Source organism: Hylobates moloch, unplaced genomic scaffold (assembly GCF_009828535.3).
Source record: "Hylobates moloch isolate HMO894 unplaced genomic scaffold, HMol_V3 SCAFFOLD_7, whole genome shotgun sequence".
NCBI lineage: Eukaryota > Metazoa > Chordata > Mammalia > Primates > Hylobatidae > Hylobates > Hylobates moloch.
The window spans coordinates 126,381,586-126,403,016 of record NW_026652282.1 but is presented as its reverse complement, the minus strand read 5'-3'; the positions used below and the strand labels follow the sequence as shown (position 1 = coordinate 126,403,016).

General features: G+C 44.8%; 1 protein-coding gene across 8 annotated transcripts in view; it reads left to right on the top strand.

The window, feature by feature from the left end:
* Window positions 1-21,431, top strand: part of MTMR1 (myotubularin related protein 1) — a 76,085-nt gene that overhangs the window by 48,166 nt on the left and 6,488 nt on the right. For 7 of the 8 annotated variants that reach the window (XM_032757784.2, XM_032757780.2, XM_058441583.1 and 4 more), the window contains 4 exons: window positions 131-337; window positions 7,227-7,319; window positions 13,626-13,739; window positions 18,677-18,853. In XM_032757784.2, coding sequence (XP_032613675.1) covers window positions 131-337; window positions 7,227-7,319; window positions 13,626-13,739; window positions 18,677-18,853 — 591 coding nt within the window. Of the gene's footprint in view, window positions 1-130; window positions 338-7,226; window positions 7,320-13,625; window positions 13,740-13,924; window positions 13,976-18,676; window positions 18,854-21,431 lie in introns of those variants that run through there. The other variant, XM_058441585.1, reaches the window with a different exon arrangement.

Here is a 21,431-nt window from a genome sequence, read left to right as displayed (position 1 = left end):
TGATTGCATGCCATTCTTGTTTGGTTTATTGACCAGAACTTCCAAAGCTCTCCCCAGAATTATTTTACGTTGTTTTACATTTAATTGAAATTCAATGTAGCCTGGTCTAATGTGCCTTTTTTTTCTGAAGATGCTGCTTGCTGGGGCAGTAAGAATTGCTGATAAAATAGAATCTGGGAAAACATCTGTGGTGGTGCATTGCAGCGATGGTTGGGACCGAACAGCCCAGCTCACATCTCTGGCTATGCTAATGTTGGACAGTTACTACAGGACCATTAAAGGATTTGAAACTCTTGTAGAAAAGGAGTGGATAAGCTTTGGACACAGGTTTGCACTGGTAAGTTCAGACAGTGAGGTTTATGCTGGACTGTTTTGCTGTATGATATGGATGTAAACGTCATGTGTGACACACATAAGCGCATACACACACACACACACACACACACACACACACACATGTGCAGGCTTTCTCTTCTGTATCATATCAGACCTGAATTGCCATAATAAAATACATGGACCTCAGGCATCGTATGTTCCTCATAGGGCATTTTTATTTTAGTGTAGTTATGCCTTTTTAAAAAATTGAGGTAAAATTCATATAACATAGAATTAACCATTTAAAATGCTCAATTTGGTGTCCTTTAGTAGATTCACAGTATTATGTAACCATCACCTCTAGTTTCAAAACATACTCTGGCCAGGCGCAGTGGCTCATGCCGGTAATCCCAGCTCTTTGGGAGGCCGAGGCAAGTGGATCACCTGAGGTCAGAAGTTCAAGACCAGCCTGGCCAACATGGTGAAACCCCGTCTCTACTAAAAATACAAAAATTAGCCAGATGTGTTAGCGGGTGCCTGTAGTCCCAGCTACTCAGTAGGCTGAGGCAGGATAATTGCTTGAACCTGGGAGGCAGAGGTTGCAGTGAGCCGAGGTCATGCCACTGCACTCCAGCCCGGGCAACAGAGCAAAACTCCGTCTCAAAAAACAAAACAAAACAAAAACCATACTCTTCACCTCGAAAGGAAATGCTGTACACATTAAACAGTCATTCCTCACTTCCCCCAGCCCCTGACAACCACTAATATTTCTGTCTTCATATACATTTGCCTTTTCTAGGTACTTCATATAAGTGGAATCCTACAGTGTTTGTCCTCCCATGACTGAGTTACTTCACTAAGCATAATATTTTCAAGGTTCATCCATGTTGTGACAAATATCAAATTTTCATTGTTTTTTATGGCTGAATAGTATTCCCTTGTGTGCATATACCACATGTTGTTTATCTGTTCATCTGCTGATGGATGCTTGGGTTGTTCCCACCTTTGCTGTTGTGAAGAATACTGCGTGAATGTTAGTATATAAGTTTTTGCCATAACAAGGTACCACAGACTGCATGGTTGAAACAACAGAAATTAATTTTCTCATAATTCTGGAGGCTGGAAGTCCAAAATCAAGGTCCCAGTAAGATCGATTTCTCTTGAGGTCTCCCTTCTTTCCTTGCATATGGCCACCCTCTGGCTACCTCTTCACAAGGTCTTTCTTCCCTTTGGGAGCTACTGGACACCCCTGCTATCTCGCTGGGTGGCCAAATGTCCTCATAAGGATACCAGTGAGATTGGGTTAGGGCCCACTTTAATGTCCTCATTTGAACTTAATCACCTCTTTAAAGGCCCCATCTCCAAATATGGACACATTCCTGAGCTACCGAATGTTCAGGCCTCAATTTTGGGGATCACAATTCAGCCTATAACAACTTGCTTACAATCTAGGGGTTTATATACCTAGGAGTGAAATTACGAGGTCATCTGGTAGGGCATTCTTGGGCTGCCATTTGTGTTTTAGTCCAACTGGCAGCTACTTCTGGTCTGTCCAGGCCATTGAGCTATTAGGGATCTGTCTGAACTGTGCATTGAATGGGAATACTCCTGAAGTCCCCATTAGACTTGCTATGGAAAGCAGGAAGATGGGTAGTGCAAGGATTTCATTGGCTTTGGTGTGAGTGTGCCAAGCTTCCAGCTGTCCCTGCACTCCTGGGGTGGAGCGCCTGCAAGAGGACCTCCCAGAGAGAAGGGACAAGTCCGCAGTCTCTGAGCTCCATGCCCTTTGGGAGCTACTGGCAGATCCCTGGACATGTTCCTTCCCCTCTCTTGCTGTGATTCCCTCCTCTCTGAAATGGGGCATTGTGTGGGAGAAATGAGTTTATATGTGTCAAATGTTTACGGCAGTGTTTGCCCCATGCTAAGTGCCAGGGAAGTTTTAAACAACATCACCAATTCCTTTGTTTCTTCCCGCCTCAGCAAAGGCTGGTCTCGGTAAGGAAGAGAGAGTGTGTGGAATCTTTCCAGATGTTTGTACTGGGCCATCTCAGAAGACTCGGAGGCCACTGCCTTCTACCTTCCTCCCCAAACTGTATGTCCTAGGGGAGAGAAAGCTTGAATGGGTGCTTTGCCAGAGGGGTAGTGGTGAAGGCTGTCTAGCGAGATGCCAGCGATGGCAGCATGTACTGGGACTGAGCAGAGGTGCACGCATCAGGGTGTGCCTACAGCGCCCTGCTCCCATCCCTACTTGCTAATGCTGGGGCTCACTGCACCATGGCCACAGTGAAGCCAATAGGACTATCAGATTCCTAATAGCCTCAATTTACTAAGCCACCACTATGTGTTTGGCACTGTTAACGTGCAGCATCTTGTTTAATCCTGATAGTGCTCTCATTGACAGATGGGGAAACTGAGGTTTCAAGTGTGTTATCTGCCTAAAGTCACACAGCTAGTTAGGGTGGAGCCAGCCTTTAAACAGTGATTTCAAGCCTGCAACCACCCACCCTCTGGATCTGTGTACTCTACTCTACCTGGAGTTCTGTGATTGAGCCATCAGAGCTTCCAGCTGAGGCTCATCCTGCCCTTGCCTGCTTGACCTCCATCATGGAACTTTCTAATTGTTCTTCCCTTTATCCTGCCTCCATTCCCCCCTTTTCCCTAGATCATTCCCATTGTTGTAGAGACATTCTGTTATATCCTAAAAAAAAAAACCCTCTTGACCCCACAGCCCTCCTCAGCTGTCACCCTGATTCTCTGCTCTTCTTTACAACAATCTCCTCAAAACTGTTGTCTGTACTCACTATCACTATTTCTCTCCTTCCAGACTGTCTTGAAAACACTTCAGCCAGGGTTCCTTCTCACAATGCCCCCCCTCCCAACCTGGTCTTGTGACAGTCATCACTTGTTTTATTTGGCCTGAGCATTCGATGCTGTTGATTCTTCCTTTCTTCCAAACACTTTCTTCATTCCGCTTCTAGGTTTCTATGACCTTTTGAATTTCCTCCAACTTTCGGGTCTTCCCTCATCTTCCCAACCTCTTCATGTTGGGGTGTTCCAGGGATGAGTCCTTGGATCATTTTTCTTCTCTTTGTGGTTAACCTGTTAGTGATCTCAGCTAGTCCCATAACTTCGAATACATGGATAGCGAATCTGTGATATCATCTCCATTGCCCCTGATGCTCCCGTAACTCAGGCCTTATCAACCCACTTAGGCAGTCTTCTAGGTGGCTGTCCTAGTCTGTTTGTGTTTTTACAAAGGAATACCTGAGGCTGGCTAATTTAGAAAGAAAAGAAATTTATTTGGCTCACGATTCTGCAGGCTGTACAAGAAGCATGGTGCCGGCATCTGCTTCTGGTGAGGGCCTCAGGCTGCTTCCACTCATGGTGGAAGGTAAAGGGGAGCCAGTGTGTGGAGATCACATGGTGAGAGAGGAAGCAAGAGAGAGGGGAGAGGGTGCCAGGCCCTTTGTAACAACCAGCTCTCTCGGGAACTAATAGAGAACTCACTCACACACTCCCCCATCCAAGGAGGGATTAATTTATTTATGAGGGATCCACCCCCATGACCCAACACCTCCCATTAGGCTCCACCTCCAACATTGGGGATCAAATTTCAACACGAGGTTAGGAGGACAAACATCCCAACAATAGCAGTAGCCTTTCTGCAACCTAGCTCTGTCTAATCCTTGTCCCCACTGGAGCCAGATGGAGCATTCCAAACAACAGATCGGATGCTGCCACTCCACAGTGTGAGTCCCTCAGCACCTTCCTGTAGCACACAGGTTTATGAGCAAACTCCTCAGTGTGCACTCAAAGCCCTTGGTGATCTGGCCCTAGCTACATCTCCAGCCTCATCTCTCATCTTCTTTCCCTTGCCCCATCTAAGCCTCAGCTGTGCCCAGCTGCTTGTGGCTTCCTTAGTGTTCCCCACCACATTCCCACTGGTTATCAATTCCTGGCTACCTGGGAAGCAGGCATCTCCCTGTCCTTCAAGGTTTATCTCAAATGAAATGTCCTTCATGACTATGACTCGCATGACTGTCCCTCCCTGTTCCTTCCCCTACCCCACCCTAGGATGGTTCACTCATTCCCTTGTGCTCCCACCATACCCACTGCATACTTGGAAGCCCTTGGAACACTTTATTGCCCTTGTGATTTATACATCTTTGTCCCTTGACTAGACCACAGATGAATTATTCATCAAGCACAAGTACAGTGTCTCATTTGCTTTGGTCTCCTAGGGGCCTAGCCAAGGACTGGGCCTCTACCAGACACCATGACAATGTCTGACATTCTGAGGGCCAGGCATGATGCCTTGCACACGCCATAGGAGTTCCATGGCTATCTGTTGAAAGAATGAATCCTAAATTGTGAACTGTCAGTGTAAAACAGTTCCCTAGGTGCCTTAAATACTGAACAGTAGGTCCTACAAGTGATTTTATAGTGGGGCAATGCATGGAGCTACTATGGAGAACAGAATGGCGGATACTCAGAAAATTAAACGTGGAACTACCACATGATCTGACAATTCCGCTGATGGGTATATACCCCAAAGAAGGGAAAGCAGGGGCCCAAACAGGTATTTGTACATCGGTGTCCATTGTAGCTTTATTCACAATAGCCCAAAGGTGGAAGCAACCCCAATGTCCATCAGCAGACGAATGGATAAACAAAATGTGGTCTATATATACAGTCATGTGGTGTGTGATGATGAGGATACATTCTGAGAAATGCATCATTAGGTGATTTTGTAATTGTGTGGACATCATAGAGTGTACCTTACAGAAACCTAGATGGATAACCTGCTAACATCTAGGCTATATGGTACAGCCTATTACTGCTAGGCTACAAACCTGTGTGGCATGTGACTATACTGAATACCGTAGGCAACTGTAATACCATGCTAAGTATTTCTGTATCTAAACGTAGAAAAGGTACAGTAAAAATACGGTATTATAGCCTTATGGGACCACCATTGGATATGCAGTCATCATTGACTGAAACATCATTATGTGGCACATGATTATACAATGCAATGTTAGTCTTAAAAAAGGAAGTTCTGACATGTGCTATAACATGGATGAACCTTGAAAACATGCTCAGCAGGCCAGGCGCGGTGGCTGACGCCTGTAATCCCAGCACTTTGGGAGGCTGAGATGGGCGGATCACGAGGTCAGGAGATTGAGACCATCCTGGCTAACATGGTGAAACCCCATCTCTACTAAAAATACAAAAAAATTAGCCGGGCGTGGTGGTGGGCTCCTGTAGTCCCAGCTACTCGGGAGGCTGAGGCAGGAGAATGGCGTGAACCGGGGAGGCAGAGCTTGCAGTGAGCCGAGATTGCGTCACTGCACTCCAGCCTGGGCGACAGAGTGAGACTCTGTCTCAAAAAAAAAAAAAAAGAAAGAAAGAAAACACGCTCAGCAAAATAAGCTAGCCACAAAAGGACAAATATTTATGTTTCCACTTATATGAAGAAACTAGAATAATCAAATTCATAGAGACAAAATGTAGAATGGTCATTGCCAGGGGCTAGGAGGTGGGGAATGGGGAGTTAGTGATTAATGGGTATAGAGTTTCTGTTTGGAAAGATTAACAAGTTCTAGAAATGGTGGTGGTTGCATAATAACATGAGTGTGCTTGATGCCACTGACCTGGACACTTAAAAGTGGTTAAGATGAGATTGGATGCAGTGGCTCGTGCTTGTAATTCCCAGCATTTTGGGAGGCTGAGGCGGGAGGATCTCTTGAGGTCTGGAGTTCAAGACCAGCCTGGGCAGTATAGTGAGACCCCATCTCTACAGAATAAAGAATTAGCTGGGCATGGTGGTTCACACCTATAGTCCCAGCCACTCTGGAGGCTGAGGTGGGAGAATCACTTGAGCCCAGGAGTTAGAGGCTGCAGCAGGCTATGCTCGTGTCACTGCACTCCAGCCTGGGTGACAGAGCGAGCCCCTGTCTCTAAAAAATAAAAATAATGGTTCAAGTGATAAATTATATGTCATGTGTATTTCACCACAGTTAAAATTTTTTTTATAAAGAATGTTATTACCTGTTACTCTGAGATGTTAATATTGATTTTGTCATTTGTTTTCATGTCTTTCCAGGTGGCAATTTCATAGAGTATACTTGCTCTTTCTATGTGATTGCTTCGTATTTTCTTAATGAGTTTTTCCCCCCACATCCTTTTGCTCATAGTCAAATTATTTGAAGCTTCTCTTAGAATCCTCACCCTTCAGCTGTCTTTTTACTTGTGGCATTTTCAGTGTTTTGGCAATCCTATTTATGTATTTGAGAATACTGTCTTTTACCTTTTGGCATGAATCTATTGATATCTTATAGAGTATCAAAAGATATGAAATACAATACTGGACTGCCTTAAGCAAGGACCCCACCTTTACCATTTCAAGATTGAGTTGTTGGGGTTCTCTGAGTCATGAAGAATTGGTTAAAAGTTGTAGATTGCTAATCATTATTTTGATTCTCAGACTTCCTGACATTTCTGAAAAATGGAAAAATGTTTTTATACTTGTAGAGAAAATGGCATTCATAATGTGCTTGATGAACTGCTAATTGGCATCATACGTTGACACTGTACACTTAGTGTGGTGGCTGGTCTTCACCCTACCATTTTAACTGAAAAGTTTGCTAGCTAGTTGCTTATACTTTCTTGATATCAACTATATTAAAGAGAAATTATAAAACAACATGTAAAAATACTGTAAACTGAAATTTTGTTTTCTAAAAGTAATGGAAGTCATTTCAATTTGATAGACATTTTTGAGTGCCTATTATGTGCCAGGAATTCTATTAGGCCCGGTGAGATGTGATTCTTACCACTGGACAACTTACAGTGACTTTCAAGAGGACTATAACATACGTTAAAACGTTTAACATTCTGTTTCTGTTCAGCGAGTGGGCCATGGTAATGACAACCATGCGGATGCTGACCGATCTCCTATATTTCTGCAGTTTATTGATTGTGTTTGGCAAATGACAAGACAGGTGAGAGATTTCAAGTATATTTCTATATAGTCTTTGCTTTAAATATATCTTAAAGATTAAACTATTATTGCTGTTTCATTCAAGATGAATTTGTGTAAAATATGACCCCATTATTTAACACAATTTGATTCTAATTCACTTAGAAATATAAGCAGAACATTAGAAACCACCAATTTCACACCAAAAGTTACTTGTCTTTGCAAATGGTTTTTATCAATCATCTTGTCCACTAGGTCCAAACCAAGGCCCTATTCCTCTATAGATTCTGCTGCTTTTGCTCCCCTTCAAAAGGTTAAGGAAGTACAGTCTCCTGCTGAGCAGTTCATCTAAGATTTGGCCAGATGTTAGAAATGAGGATGGGAATGAACTGCTGGTACATGGGATTAGACCAGGCAATCCAGGAATCTCCACACTCTGCCCCAGTCCAGAGCCTCTCCCACCCCCAAGGTCACTGAGGGAAATGAGTGTCCAAGAACCAACGGCATAGAGGAAGCTGCATAGCATTTTGCTATTAGCTGGTGTGTAGTTCCCAAACCCCAACGCACAGGGCCCTGGTAAACAAGGGAGCCATCTAGGGATCCCCTTCCCTTGAGCTGGTCAGGCCCTTTGGCTTCCGTTCAAAGTAGGCCATAAGGCCATAGTTCCTGCACTGTTTTTTTGTTGTTGTTGTTGTTTTCCCCCTCATCTCCAACATCTAAACCTGAGTTTGGTCTCCTATCCTTATGAGAAGAGACAGTGCCAGGGCAATGGACCTGGAACCAGAGAGAGAGAGAGGCAAAAGAGAGTAGTTTCCCCAGTGCCTGCTGCCCAGCCTGGCTGAGGGTGGGGCTATGGGGTACAGAACAAGTTAGGGGGCTGAGATCCAGGGTCTGGGCCTTCTCTTGCTAGTCATTCACCAGGAGCTCTGGCCTTGGCTGCTTCAGTCATGGGGAAGGGAAGCAGCCAGGACACTGCCGGTGATCTGCAGGGATTCTACCAACAGCCCTGCTGCTCTTGATTGATCCTCCCGCAGCCTTATCACCATCAGCCCAGGGCTTTTTCAGAGGACATCTGCCTCCCTACTGCAGAAAGTCTGTGAAATACTAGGCCTGTTTCCCCACTGAGAGCTACTGTTACTGATGGCAGTGTGTGTTGGGGCAGAAAGAAGGTTGATAGTCACGATGCTGCCTGTGCTGTCCCGCTCCCCAGCAGCTCTGCCCTGAGGAGGACCTGGAGAACTCAGAAGATGGCACTCCACCTTGAGTGCACACAGCCAGTCCCTGGGAACCTTCTTCCTGTGAGCCTGGAGACAGGCTCAGGTGTGTGTAAAAGTTCCCCAGGTGATTCAGATGTGTAAATGAGTTTGACAACCAGTGATCTAGCTTAGTGCTCCAAATGTGGTCCTGAGAACTTGTTAGAGACACCAATCTTCGGCCTCACTGACGACCTACCTGCCAGTGCTCTGGGCATGGGGCCCAGCCCTCTGGTTCCATGAGCCCTTCTGGGGGCTGATGGATGCTCAACTTTGAGACCGTTGCTGTAGACTAACACTGCTCAAACCTTAATAAGCACACAAATCCCCTGAGACTCTTATTGAAATGCAGATTCTGATTCAGTGGGGCTGAGGCAGAGCCTGAGAAGCCACATTTCTGATAAGCTCTCAGGTGATGCCAGCGGGTCACAGATCACATTTTCAGTGGCAAGGGAGCACAGAGACATACCTTTAGAAATAAGGAACAAAGGGGAGGGAGTCTGAATAGCCAAAGTAGATTTCATGGAGTCCTCAGGCCCTCACTTAGAAATTAACACTGACTTTTACACTCAGCTTCAACGAACTGATTGGGGTCTCACATGATCTGACGGCCAGGTCACAGGTGATTAAAGATAGCCTGCTAGAGAGCTGGCCCGGGTAAGAGGGGCTGGTCCCAGAGGTAGGTGTGCTGATGGTGCGGGTGAAAGGTAGCAGCAAACACACTCCAGAAGCATGAAGACTGGCCTGAAGCCTTACTGTTTTATAGAGCCAGGCACTGTTGCTATTTGTGTTGATGCTGAGCCAATAACAAAGTTAAATGATTGTCATGTTCAGGTTAGGACAAGAAAGTATGAAACACATTTTAGAAAAATTGCATGAAAAGGCTGAACACAAAAAATAATTGCAGTGCTTCTAAAGGGATAAGCACCATTTTTGTGGATGTGAAATAGCTTATTCCTCCCAAATGTAGATTTTTTAACATCTTCAAACTGACCTCCATTCTTTATACTGCTTAGTGCCTGTTTTCATGTCTAAGCCATGTCATTTTTGTGCTTTTATTGGGTTTTCAGAAAATAAGGGGTTTGAATTAGAAGATTTCAGATGCCTCTCACAGCTCTAAGATTCTGTCTGTGAAATGTGTGTATAATTAATTTCTTTTAAAATTACATTGTTAATGCATTAGCACAGACATCAATGACTAGTCTTTATCAGTTCATTAACACATGAATGAGACATATAGCAGGTATAAGATGCAGTCATATGAAAGATTATTTTTAGGTTGCCTACTGTTAACTCAAGTAAACTATGCAGTGTAAAGTTGTCAGAAATATCAGAATAAAATTAACTAGTCTGTATGTGAACAAAGAAACTAAGGGAAAAATAATTGAGGGACTCTTTAGAGAAGAATCCCAAAGACACTCTGTAATATCCATAGTTTAATACAATCCTTACTCCTCTGGATAGGTTTAATAGTCATTGATATTTTTGTTCCTCAAGAGGTGCAGAATCGGGGCCAGATGTGGTGGTTCACACCTATAATCTCAGTGACTCAGGAGGCTGAGGTGGAAGGATCGCTTGAGACCACGAATTCAAGACCAGCCTGGGCAACATAGTGAGACCCCCCCATCTCTTCAAAAAAAAAAAAAATTAAAAAATTAGCCAGGCATGGTAGTGTGCACTTGTAGTCCCAGTTACTCGGGAGGATGAGGCAGGAGGATTGCTTGAGTCCAGGAGTTCAAGGTTACAGTGAACTATGATTGTACCAGTGCACTCCAGCCTGGGTGACAGAGTGAGACCCTGTCTCTAAAACAATAAAAAAGGTGCAGAATTTTATTATAGATTACTGTGCTATGTATTTTCGGAAATCATACTTTTAGGTAAAAGGTACAGTTTCCAGGAGAAGAGGCCAAAACAAACTATGAATTGCAGCGACCTAATCTTTCATTTGTATTACTCCACCTGCTACTGTTTCCCCCAGTGAGCTGTTTTCTGAGTTGAGCTTAATGCCATGACACCCCCTGAGTATAAATGGCAGTCTTGACCCAACATGAGTAGGTGGAGCCTTTGTTTTCCAGTTTTCATGGGTGCCGATGGGCTTGGACTGAGCCCTGCCCACTTTGACCTCCCATATCTGGTACCCAGTGACCAGAATAAGGCTTGTTGTCACTGACTCTAGAACACACCTTTCCAAGCTCCCAGATCTACAATGCAGGCTCAGGGGCTAGGAATGAAGACTCATTGTCATAGTCTGTTCGGGCTGCTGTAACAAAATATCATAAATGAGGTGGTTTATAAACAACAGAAACTTCTTTCTCACAGTTCTGGAGGTTGGGAAATCCAACATCAAGGCCCCAGCAGATTCAGTGTCTGGTGAGGGCTTGCTTCCTGGTTCATAGATTAGCTGTCTTTTCATTGTAACCTGACATCATGGAAGCGACAAGAGAGCTCTCTTGGGCTTCTTTTAGAAGAGCACTAATCCCATTCACGAGAGCTCTACCCTCGTGACCTGATCACTTCCCAAAGGCCCCACCTCCTCATACTACATCTTGGGGATTAGAATTTCAACATAGAAATTTTGGGGGGATACAAATATTCAGTTCATAGCACTTATATGGCTTGAAAATATGTCAATAATTTGCTATCTTTTAGTAAACATTTATTTTTAAAAGTTTGAGAATTATAAAATATAGGACAAAACCCTGGATCTTTCATTCCTATCCTTGATTTAATAAGGCTTCAGTACACAAAAATGTCATGTATTTGCTTACAATTCACAAATTCTGTGGTGCCAATAATTTATGAATAGGGCATAACTAAGCAGCATAGAGAAGTCCTGGGAAAATTGGACATAGTGTGCCTGGCCTGTTAAAAGATAGCCATTTGAGCCGGGCACAGTAGCTCATGCCTATAATCTCAGCACTTTAGGAGGCCGAGATGGGAGGATCACTTGAGATCAGGAGCTCAAGACCAGCCTAGGTAACATAGGGAGACCTTGTCGCTGCAAAAAAAAAAAAAAAGCTAGCTGGATTGTGGCAGTAGTCCCAGCTACTTGGCAGGCTGAAGTGGGAGGGATCACTGGAGCCTGGGGCGTTGAGGCTGCAGTGAACCACAGTCGCACCACTGCACTCCAGCCTGGGCAACAAAGTAGGACCCTATCTAAATAAATAAATGCATGAATGAGAGAGAGAGAGAGAGAGAAAGATAGCCATTTGAAATGTGAGGCCACTGTCAGAGTTGCAAGGGGCAATCTTAAAGGCTCCAAGAAAGGATTAACCAGTAGATATTGTTAGCATTTCAGCCAGAGACATCACATCGTTGATTTAGTTCATCTAAGAACAAGGATGCCAGTAAGAACCACCGGAGTTAGTTTCCAGAGGTTTCTGAAGCAGTAATATTCTGGTGGGATTCCTTAGAAGAGAGTTGTGTGTTTCTATGAGAGCAATCCTTAAGATGGAGAGAGAAGCAAATCTTAATCCACGGTATCTGAGCATAATTCCTTAAGTCAGCTAATGTAATAGCCTGGTGAAGAAAACAGTTCCAGGTGGAGTTTGGACAGTCCTGGATTGACCATTGTTCTAATTGAAAAGCCTGGTGCTAGTCTAGTAGTAAAGCTAAACTAAAAAATAAACTTGTCTACCAGTGATCCTGATGTGATCATTCTGGAGACGTGAAGATTTGTCATGATAGTGTGCACACAGCACTCTGATTGAAGAATAGGTTTTTAAGAAAACTGACTTAAATACAAGTATGCTGGGTAGTACTATTTGGCTTCGCTTCGTTGAGTAGGTGATAAATATTTTACTGTGTTTTTACATTAGAGTTCTGGCACATGGTAGGCACTCAGCACATGCCTGCTGTTAGGGTAATTATTATCACTTCCAGATCATCTCATGGCCACAACACGCCAGCTACTGGCTAGAACCTGCTGGCAATAGTAATAGTCTTCATTGGAATTCTGCAAAACCCCATCAAGAATTACCTAAAACAATCAAGATGATCTGTGGTTTTGCTTCCTCACTCTGCCAATATGGTGAATTACAGTAATTGATTTGTTTTGTAACATAGATTTTCATATGTTAAGCCAGTCTTACATTCGTAAAGTAAACCCCACATGGTCATGTTGTATTACCTTTTTAAAATATATTGCCAGGTTCAGCTTGCTCATTTACACTGGTAAGAAGTCAGGCATGCTGTAATCCCAGCACTTTGGGAGGCTGAGGCGAGTGGATCACGAGGTCAGGAGTTTGAGACCAGCCTGGCCAACACGGTGGAACCCCGTCTCTACTAAAAATACAAAAATTAGCCAGGTGTGGTGGTGTGCACCTGTAATCCCAGCTACTCAGGAGGCTGAGGCAGGAGAATCACTTGAACCCTGGTGGCGGAGGTTGCAGTGAGCCTAGATGGCGCCATGGCGCCATTGCACTCCAGCCTGGGGGACAGAGAGAGACTCCGTCTCAAAAAAAAAAAAAAAAAAAAAAGAATTCAGGGGTGTATGGTCATGGAGTTGTCTTTGTAGGAAGGTTCTTAACTAGGAGTTGTTTATTTAATAGATGCAGAGCTATTCGGATTTTCTATTCTTCTTGAGTCACTTTGGGTACATGTTATGACTGGATCTACTGCTCCCCTTACCCCCGACCTGGGATGTGGCTGCAGCCAGGAAGCTGGCACAATAGCAGGGCTCCCCTCATTTGTTTCCCTTCTCTCAGGGTCACAGTCCAGTACTGCCTGTTGCCAGTGTCTGAAAACAGTCATTTCTTATATTGTATCCAGCTTGCTAGATGTTTCTGGCAGAAGGGTGAGTCTGGGCTCTGTCCTACTGCCATGGTGAGAAGTGGAAGCTACATAAGCTTTTCTGGGCATTGAGTACAACAAATTTAGTTGCTGCTGGTTGTTTCTCAGCCAGATCTATAAGTTTGGACTTAAAACTGTAGGTAGTTGAACTTTACATGGGCTCAGTCTTCCTTTAAATCTTTGACTATATTCCAAGTTGTAGTTTTGCCGTCTTTCATAAAAAAGTAATATTACTTTTAGAAATTGGACTCTATGACTAAACCTTATTTTTCTCTTCATTTAAGTTTCCTTCAGCATTCGAGTTTAATGAGCTATTCTTGATTACAATTTTGGATCACCTTTATAGCTGTCTTTTTGGGACCTTTTTGTGCAACTGTGAACAGCAGCGATTCAAAGAGGTGAGTATGCTGCATCTTGTCTGTTGCTTTTCCTGCGGCTCAGGCACCTCTCCTGGGAAGTGCCACTGTAGGAGGGCTGAGGGGAGGGAGGACTGCGCTCTGGTGCTATTGCTGACTGTAAATGCCCTCCCAGGGTTCTGGCCAGCACCACCGCATGTGTCTAACACAAGCCCCTTCCTTTCTAGGCATGGGGGGCTGGGACCCAGCGAGCCCGTGGCTCTCTCAGGAGTAGGTGAGTGCTAGACCCTGGCCCTCCTGACTCGGAGTTCGTGTAGTCTCCGCTGCACCAATTCCAAAACCGTGGGATTCTGCTTTTCTTCCTCTGTGGTGTTGGCCAGATCGCACTTGAAGGCCTTGGAAAGGGAGTCTGCTGATTAACCAAAAAGCCCACTTTAGGTAGCAAGTTAACACTTTTTTACATCAAAGTAGTAAAGAAGCAGTTACCAAACTTCTCAGAGTTACATCTCATTTCTTTCTTTTTTCCTCGGTGTGGGATAAAAGAGAGATGTGGTCAAAAGTGAGAAGGCATTGGAAAAAGGCAGCTGAAGGAGGATATGGTCCTGTTAATAGACAAGGACCACTGCCTGTGAGCCGAGTATGTTAGGACAGTATAGAATTCAGGAGAAAACAGTCTGTCAGTAATGCCCGCCTCCCCCTCTCTCAGCAGCCTCCCCACAGTTGACAGCGCCCTCATTCTGCGACCCCACCTCGTCCTGCCTCTTTCCTGCCTCCTCGGCCTCCCCTGCTCAGTCTCCTCTGACTGGCTGCCATTTTAACCAGTCTCTAAAGTTGGAGTCACCTGGGCTTAGTCCCAGGTCCTCTTCTCCCCTCGACTCTTGTTCTGTCTTTCTAAGTGACTTTGTCTTGCCTCGGGGACCTAAATGCCTTTTCCTGCTCCTCCCCTGCTCTTTTGCATCTCAGTACACAGCACCACTGGCCATCCAGATGCCGAGGCCAAATACACGGGAGTCACCTTCCACTCCTCCCTCACCCTAGCTACCACATCCAGTCCCCTGGTGAATGAATACTGCTGGCCTTGTCCCAAAGTACATTCTTTCTCTTTCTTTTTTTTTTTTTTTTTTTTTTTGACCGCGTTTTGCTCTTGTTGCCCAGGATGTAGTGCAGTGGCGCGATCTCAGCTCACTGCAAGCTCCGCCTACCACGTTCAAGAGATTCTCTTGCCGCAGCCTCCCGAGTAGCTGGGATTATAGGCACCCGCCACCACGCCTGGCAAATTTTTTATATGTTTAATAGAGACAGGGTTTTGCCATGTTGGGCAGGCTGGTCTCGAACTCCTGACCTCAGGTGATCTGCCCGTCTCAGCCTCCCAAAGTGCTAGGATTATTGGCCCAAAGTATATTCTTAATCCGCCACTTCTTAACTGCTTTACAGCTATAAGCCTAGCTCAAGCCCCTACTGTCTTACACTCCTACTGTCTCACATGTGGACTAAGGCTGAAACCCAGGAATGGGCTTCCCTGATTCTCTTTCTGACCTTCAGTAGCCCATTCTAAACATAGCAACCAGAGCGAGCATTCAGTAACTGAAATCTGATCATGTGCCTCTCCCCTGCTTCCCACTGCAGTTAGAGTAAAATCCACACTCCTGTGGGCCCAGTGTGATGGGGACTTGTTAACCTCCTAATAAAAAGAAAAACATTTTTAAAAGAGTGAGTTTTATGTTATGTGAATTATATATCAAAGCTATTTAAAACAAATAAAATCAGAAGCAGAAGAATGAAGTTCATATATAGAATTTTAACCATGGTTTTATCTTTTTTGTTTTTTGAGAGGGGGAGTGCAAAATTCATTCTTAAAAAAATGAATTCTCTTGATACATAATTTACATACCATAAAATTCACCCATCTAAAGTGTACAGTTTCATGGTTCTAGCATATTCACATATTGTGCAGCCATCACCAATATCTAATTTCATAAAATTTCTTTATTTTTATTTCTATTTTTTGTAGTGATTAGGGTCTTGCTATGTTGCCCAGGCTGGTCTCAAACTCCTGGCCTCAAGTGATGCTCCCGCCTCGGCCTCCCAAAGTGCTGGGATTATAGGTGTAAGCCACTGTGCCTGGCCTAAGTTTATAAAATTTCTGTCACCCCCAAAAGAAATGGCATACTCAGTAGCAATCACTTCCCATTTCCCCTACCCCCATCCCCTAGCAACCATCAGTCTGCTTTCTGTCTCTACGGATTTGCCTATTCTGGACGTTTCATAGAAATGGAATTATACAATAGGTGAACTTATATGACCGTCTTCCTTTGCTTAGCATAATGTTTTCAAGGTTCATCTATGCACCAATACATCCTTCTTATGGCTGAGCAATATTCCATTATATGGATAGACACATTTTGTTTATCCATTCATTGGTTGATAGAAATTTGGGTTGTTTCCACATTTTGGTTTTTAGGAATAATGCTACTGTAACTAGTGGTGTACAAGTTTTTATGTGGACATACGCCTTCATTCATTTATACCTACAAGTGGAATTGCCGGGTCATGTGGCAACTGTGTTTAACCTATTGAGGAACCGCCAGATTGTTTTCCAAAGCAGTTGCACACACGAGCAATGTCTGAGGCTTCCAATTTCTCCACATTTCACCAACGCTTACTATTTTCCTTTTTAAAAAAATTATAGCCATCCTAGTGAGTGGGAAGTGGTATGTTGTGGTTTTAGATTTGCATTTCCCCAACGGCTAATGATGTTGAGCATATTTCCATGTGCTTATTGGCCATTTGCATATCTTCTGTGGAGAATGTGTATTCAGCTCCTTAGTTCATTTTAAAACTGTGGTGTTTGTCCTTTTTATTATGGAGTTGTAAGAGTTCCTTATACATTATATATTCAAGTCCCTTATACATTATATATTCAAGTCCCTTATAAGATACATGATTTGCAAAAATTTTATCCCACTCTATGGGTTTTTTTTTTTACTTTCTTCATGGTGTTCTTTGAAGCACAAAAGTTTTTAATTTTGATGAATTGCAATTTATCTATTTTTTCTCTTGCTGCTTGCACTTTTGGTATCATATCTAAGAAACCATTGCTTAACCCAAAGTCATGAAGATTTGCTCCTGTGTTTTCTTCTAAGAGCTTTATACTTTTAGGTCTTACATTTAGGTCTGTGATCTGTTCTGAGGTAACGTTTGTATACAGTGTGAATTAAGGATCCAACTTCATTCTTTTGTATGTTGGCTATCTAGCTGTCCCAGCACCATTTTTTGGAAAGATTTTCTTTCCCTCATTCAATTTTCTTTTTCTTTTTTTTTTTTTTTTTGAGACGGAGTCTCGCTCTGTCGCCCAGGTTGGAGTGCAGTGGCGCAATCTCGGCTCACTGCAAGCTTCTTGCCAACCTTGTTGAAGATCAGTTGACCGTAAATGTCAGAGAGTTCATTTCTGTGCTTTCTGTTCTGTTCCATTGATCTGCATGTCTCTCCTTACGCCAGCACTGCTGGCATTGATTACTGTAGCTTTGTGGTAAGTTTTGAAAATGGGAAGTATGAGTCCTCCTACTTTGTTCTTTTTCAGGATTATTTTAGCTATTCCAGATCCTTTGAATTTTTGTTGGTGTTTCTCTTATAAATAAATGTATAAAAATTGAAATGGTCCTAATTGGATGTTCCTGTATTTAGATAGCTCGTGGGAAGTCAGCAGCAGAATGGGAGAAAATGCTGTTGGCCTTGCCATTTTCTCATTTGACTTTGTCACTGTGCTTGATCCATTGTTTAATATTTCCCTGCCTCACCTGCCTGCACACTCGGGTGTTTTTGTTCAGATGAGCAATGCAAGTAGGTACAGTGTTTCTGAATAGTGTACTACAAAATTAGGGGAAGAAGAGATAACTTAGTGATATATTTACTTGTCTTTATAAAGCTTCTCCAGCCTGCACCACAGCACATTTTCCTCCAGATAGCTAGGATTTTCCAGCACAAGGAATCTTAACTGTAAAATCTAGTCTCATTTCTCAATATTAAGAGTCACAGCCAGGTGTGGTGGCTCACGCCTGTAATCCTAGCACTCTGGGAGGCCGAGGCGGGAGGATCACTTGAAGTCAAGAGTTCGAAACCAGCCTGGGCAACACAGTGAATCCCCATCTCCACCAAAAAATACAAAAATTAGCCAGGCATGGTGGCGTGCGCCTGTAGTCCCCAGCTACTGGGGAGGCTGAGGCAGGAAAATTGTTTGAACCCAGGAGGCAGACATTGCACTGAGCTGAGATCGTGCCACTGCATTCTAGCCTGGGTGACAGAGTGAGACTCCAACTCAAAAAAAAAAAAAAAAAAAGGAGTCACAAAAGCTCTATTTTCTTTTAGAGGCAGGGTCTTGCTCTATTGTCCAGGCTGGAGTACAGCGGCACAATCATAGCTCACTACAGCCTCAAACTCATGGCCTCAAGCAATTCTGCCACCTCAGCCTCCTGAGGAGCTGGGACTACACTTGGCTAATCTTTAAATTTAGTTTTTTTGTAGAGACAAAGTCTCACTGTGTTGCCCAGGCTAGACTCAAACTCCTGCCTCAAGCAGTCCTCGCCATGTGGCCTCCCAAAGTGCTGGCCTTATAGGTGTGAGCTACTGTGCCCAGCCTACAAAAGCAAACCTTACAGCAGAATTTAAAATTGTATTTGTTATTGGTGGGCCCTATCATCCTGTGGTTGTTAGGAAGCTCTCCCTCTGCCTTTCCATAGAGACAGTTGTCAGATGCTGCCTAACGTCAGCAATGCGTTTTCCAGGACAGCAAGCAGTGTGTTTTCATTTCATCCCGCCATGAGGCCATGAGTGGGAAGAAGGTGGGGCTGGGACCTAGTAAATGTTCATGAATTTTTCAGCATTTGAATTCACTTCATTATTCAAGTCCTTTTCTCGGTGTAATACTAATTCTTGATGATATGAAGAAAAGTTTATTTCCAATGTCCTTTTTTGTTTTTCAGGATGTATATACAAAGACGATATCTTTATGGTCGTATATCAATAGCCAGCTAGACGAGTTTTCTAATCCCTTCTTTGTGAATTATGAAAACCACGTGTTATATCCTGTCGCTAGTCTGAGTCATTTGGAATTGTGGGTAAACTATTATGTACGATGGAATCCACGGATGAGACCTCAGGTATCTTTTTGTTTTTCTTTTCATGAATGAGAGAGTTTGCTTTTTTTTCCAAGTAAAGATGGTGGTATGAAAATGTGTTAATGGTAGATATTAACATACCATACTGACCGTCTTCTGCCCTCCCCTGTCAGGGTTCAATCCTTTGCATTCTTGTTCCAGGAGGTTCTACCGATACACCAACTCTGATGATGTTTGCTGGGTTAAAGTTAAAAAGTCTTAGCACTTCTGTCTCATACTGATGAGGTACATAAAATGCTATGTGCTCCAGTGCTTGGCCCTTCATCTTATAAACTACTTTACCTGCAGATATGGGGGTTGGAGTGGCAGCCCTTTTCCCTGTTTCCACGTAGAGGTGGTAGAAAGGCGTGTGGAAAATGCATCAGAGTTACAGTGTATAGCCCCTGTTAGTCCAGCAGTAGGAGGGCAGGTGCTTGAATCACAGAACAGGTGCCCCTTTGAAGAAGGGGAAGAGTTTGCCCCTCCCCACCACAATTTTTCACTGTAATATTTTCTGAGATTGAACAAAATTAGAGAATGGTACACTACAGGGGCCAGTCCACCAAGCCTGTGTCCTTTCTTTGTGTTCAGTGGCTGAGCTCTGGTTGCGGGTTCCTGAAGGGCTCCCCACATCCTCCACTGTGTCGTGGTTTGGATTCAGTCCTGCCCCGCACCCCCAGTCTCCACATGGGTGGCCAGGGCATGGTTGGTTCTGGGTGGTGAAGAAGACAGGTAGAGGCAGCCTGTACCTCCATGGACAGATAACTGTCTGCTGAGACTTTTTTTCTTTTTTCTTTATTTATTTTTTGAGACGGAGTCTTGCTTGTCACCCAGGCTAGAGTGCAGTGGCATGAGCTTGGCTCACTGCAACCCCTGCCTCCCAGGCTCAAGTGATTCTCCTGCTCTGGCCTCCCAAGTAGCTGGGATTACAGGTGTACGGCACCATGCCTGGCTAATTTTTGTATTTTTAGTAGAGACAGGGTCTCGCCATGTTGGCCCGGCTGGTCTCAAACTCCTGACCTCAAGTGATCCGCCCGCCTCGGCCTCCCAAAGTGCTGGGATTATGGGCGTGCACCACTGCGCCAGGCCTGAGATTTTTCTTTTGAGTTGAATACTCTCAGAGTTTAATTGCAGTCCGTCAGGAGCGTGTACCCAGGGCATTGTTTAACAGCATTGCTCTGTCAGCCAATGATACAGAAATCTGCCTTTCCTCTCCATCCTCCTGCTCCCCCATCTCTCTCACACAGGGTCTTCATGATCTCTATATCGTCTCCACGCTCCACTAGCCATGGGGCAGTCTGAACTGCTCATGTTCCTTTTCAGCTGCCTGGCCCTGGAACCTCAAGGATACGTCACTGTAATACCCCGGCCTGCCAGCTGGAAAGCTCCCTCACTTAGCAGGTGGCCTCAGCTCCATGCTCCATCTGCTGGGTGCGCCCCACTGCCCCAGGCCGCTGCTTGGCCACTCCTTACTGGATCCTTTGCCCTCTACCACAGACCAGGCTGGTCATCACTTGCCTCTTCTTTCCTAGATGGCTTTCTGTTTTGTTCCACAAAGCTTCCGCTGCAAATGCTTTTCTCCTCTGGACCCTCTGAGTTGGCCCTGCCACCCTTATGACCTCAGGAGTGTTTTCCAGAACACTGATGGCTGCCCACTCAGCCTAGGACTTGTACGCTGGGCCTGGGGAGGTAGGAAGGAGTCCTTAGCCACGTCTCCCCTGTACACGCCCTGCCCCTGCTTGAAGCAGATCCCCCGTGTGAATGAGCCGCCCTTTGTGTCTTCACATGTATGAAAACAGCTCGTGTTTGATCACCTCTTTCGGCTCTTCCCAGAGTCCTCCTTGGATAGGAGAGACTCGCATCTGTGTCCCTCTCCCACTAGCCAGGGAGCTGCTGGGACTTGTGCTGCCCGGGAGCCTTTCCTGTTGAGCGCCCTCTTCCCTGTTCACCTAGTGCTCTGGTGGCCCCATGTTTATTGCCCAAACTAGCGTACTTTGAGAAAGAGAGTGGAGGTGCTGCTAATAATCGGTCTGTAGAATTCCCCAAGGCACTCGATACTGCACCGGCCTGTTTGCCTGCCTGCTGCCCCTACAGACCACAGGCTTTGAAACCACAGGGCCCTCAGGATCTAGCATGGTGTTTGGCAACTAACAGAGACTCGACAGATGTGACTGAGTGAACGCATGAGTGAATGAAGAGGTGTGCCCCTCTGCTGCAGGCCAGTTCCTCCTGCACATCTGCTCTCTCCAGCCCCTTGAACCTGCATTTATTCCTCCTACCTCTGGTGGCTCTTGCCCCTCAGCCTACAGAAGACTCACACCTGCCCACCCTAAACCTGTCCTGTCCCCACTGGCCTCTCCCTCAGGTCTCCCCTCCACACCCAGTCCTCTGGAATATTGGGACAGCTTTCTACCTACTCTCCCTGCCTCAGTCTGCCTTGTGTCCACGCTCCACCTTCCTCCGGAGTGGCCTTTTGCTCCTGCCTAACAGTCCAGACATCACCTTCTGTGGCTGCCCGATGGCTCCAGCTCCCCACGCCCTCTGCCACTTGGCCACCATCTGAGCTCCTGGCATCAACTTA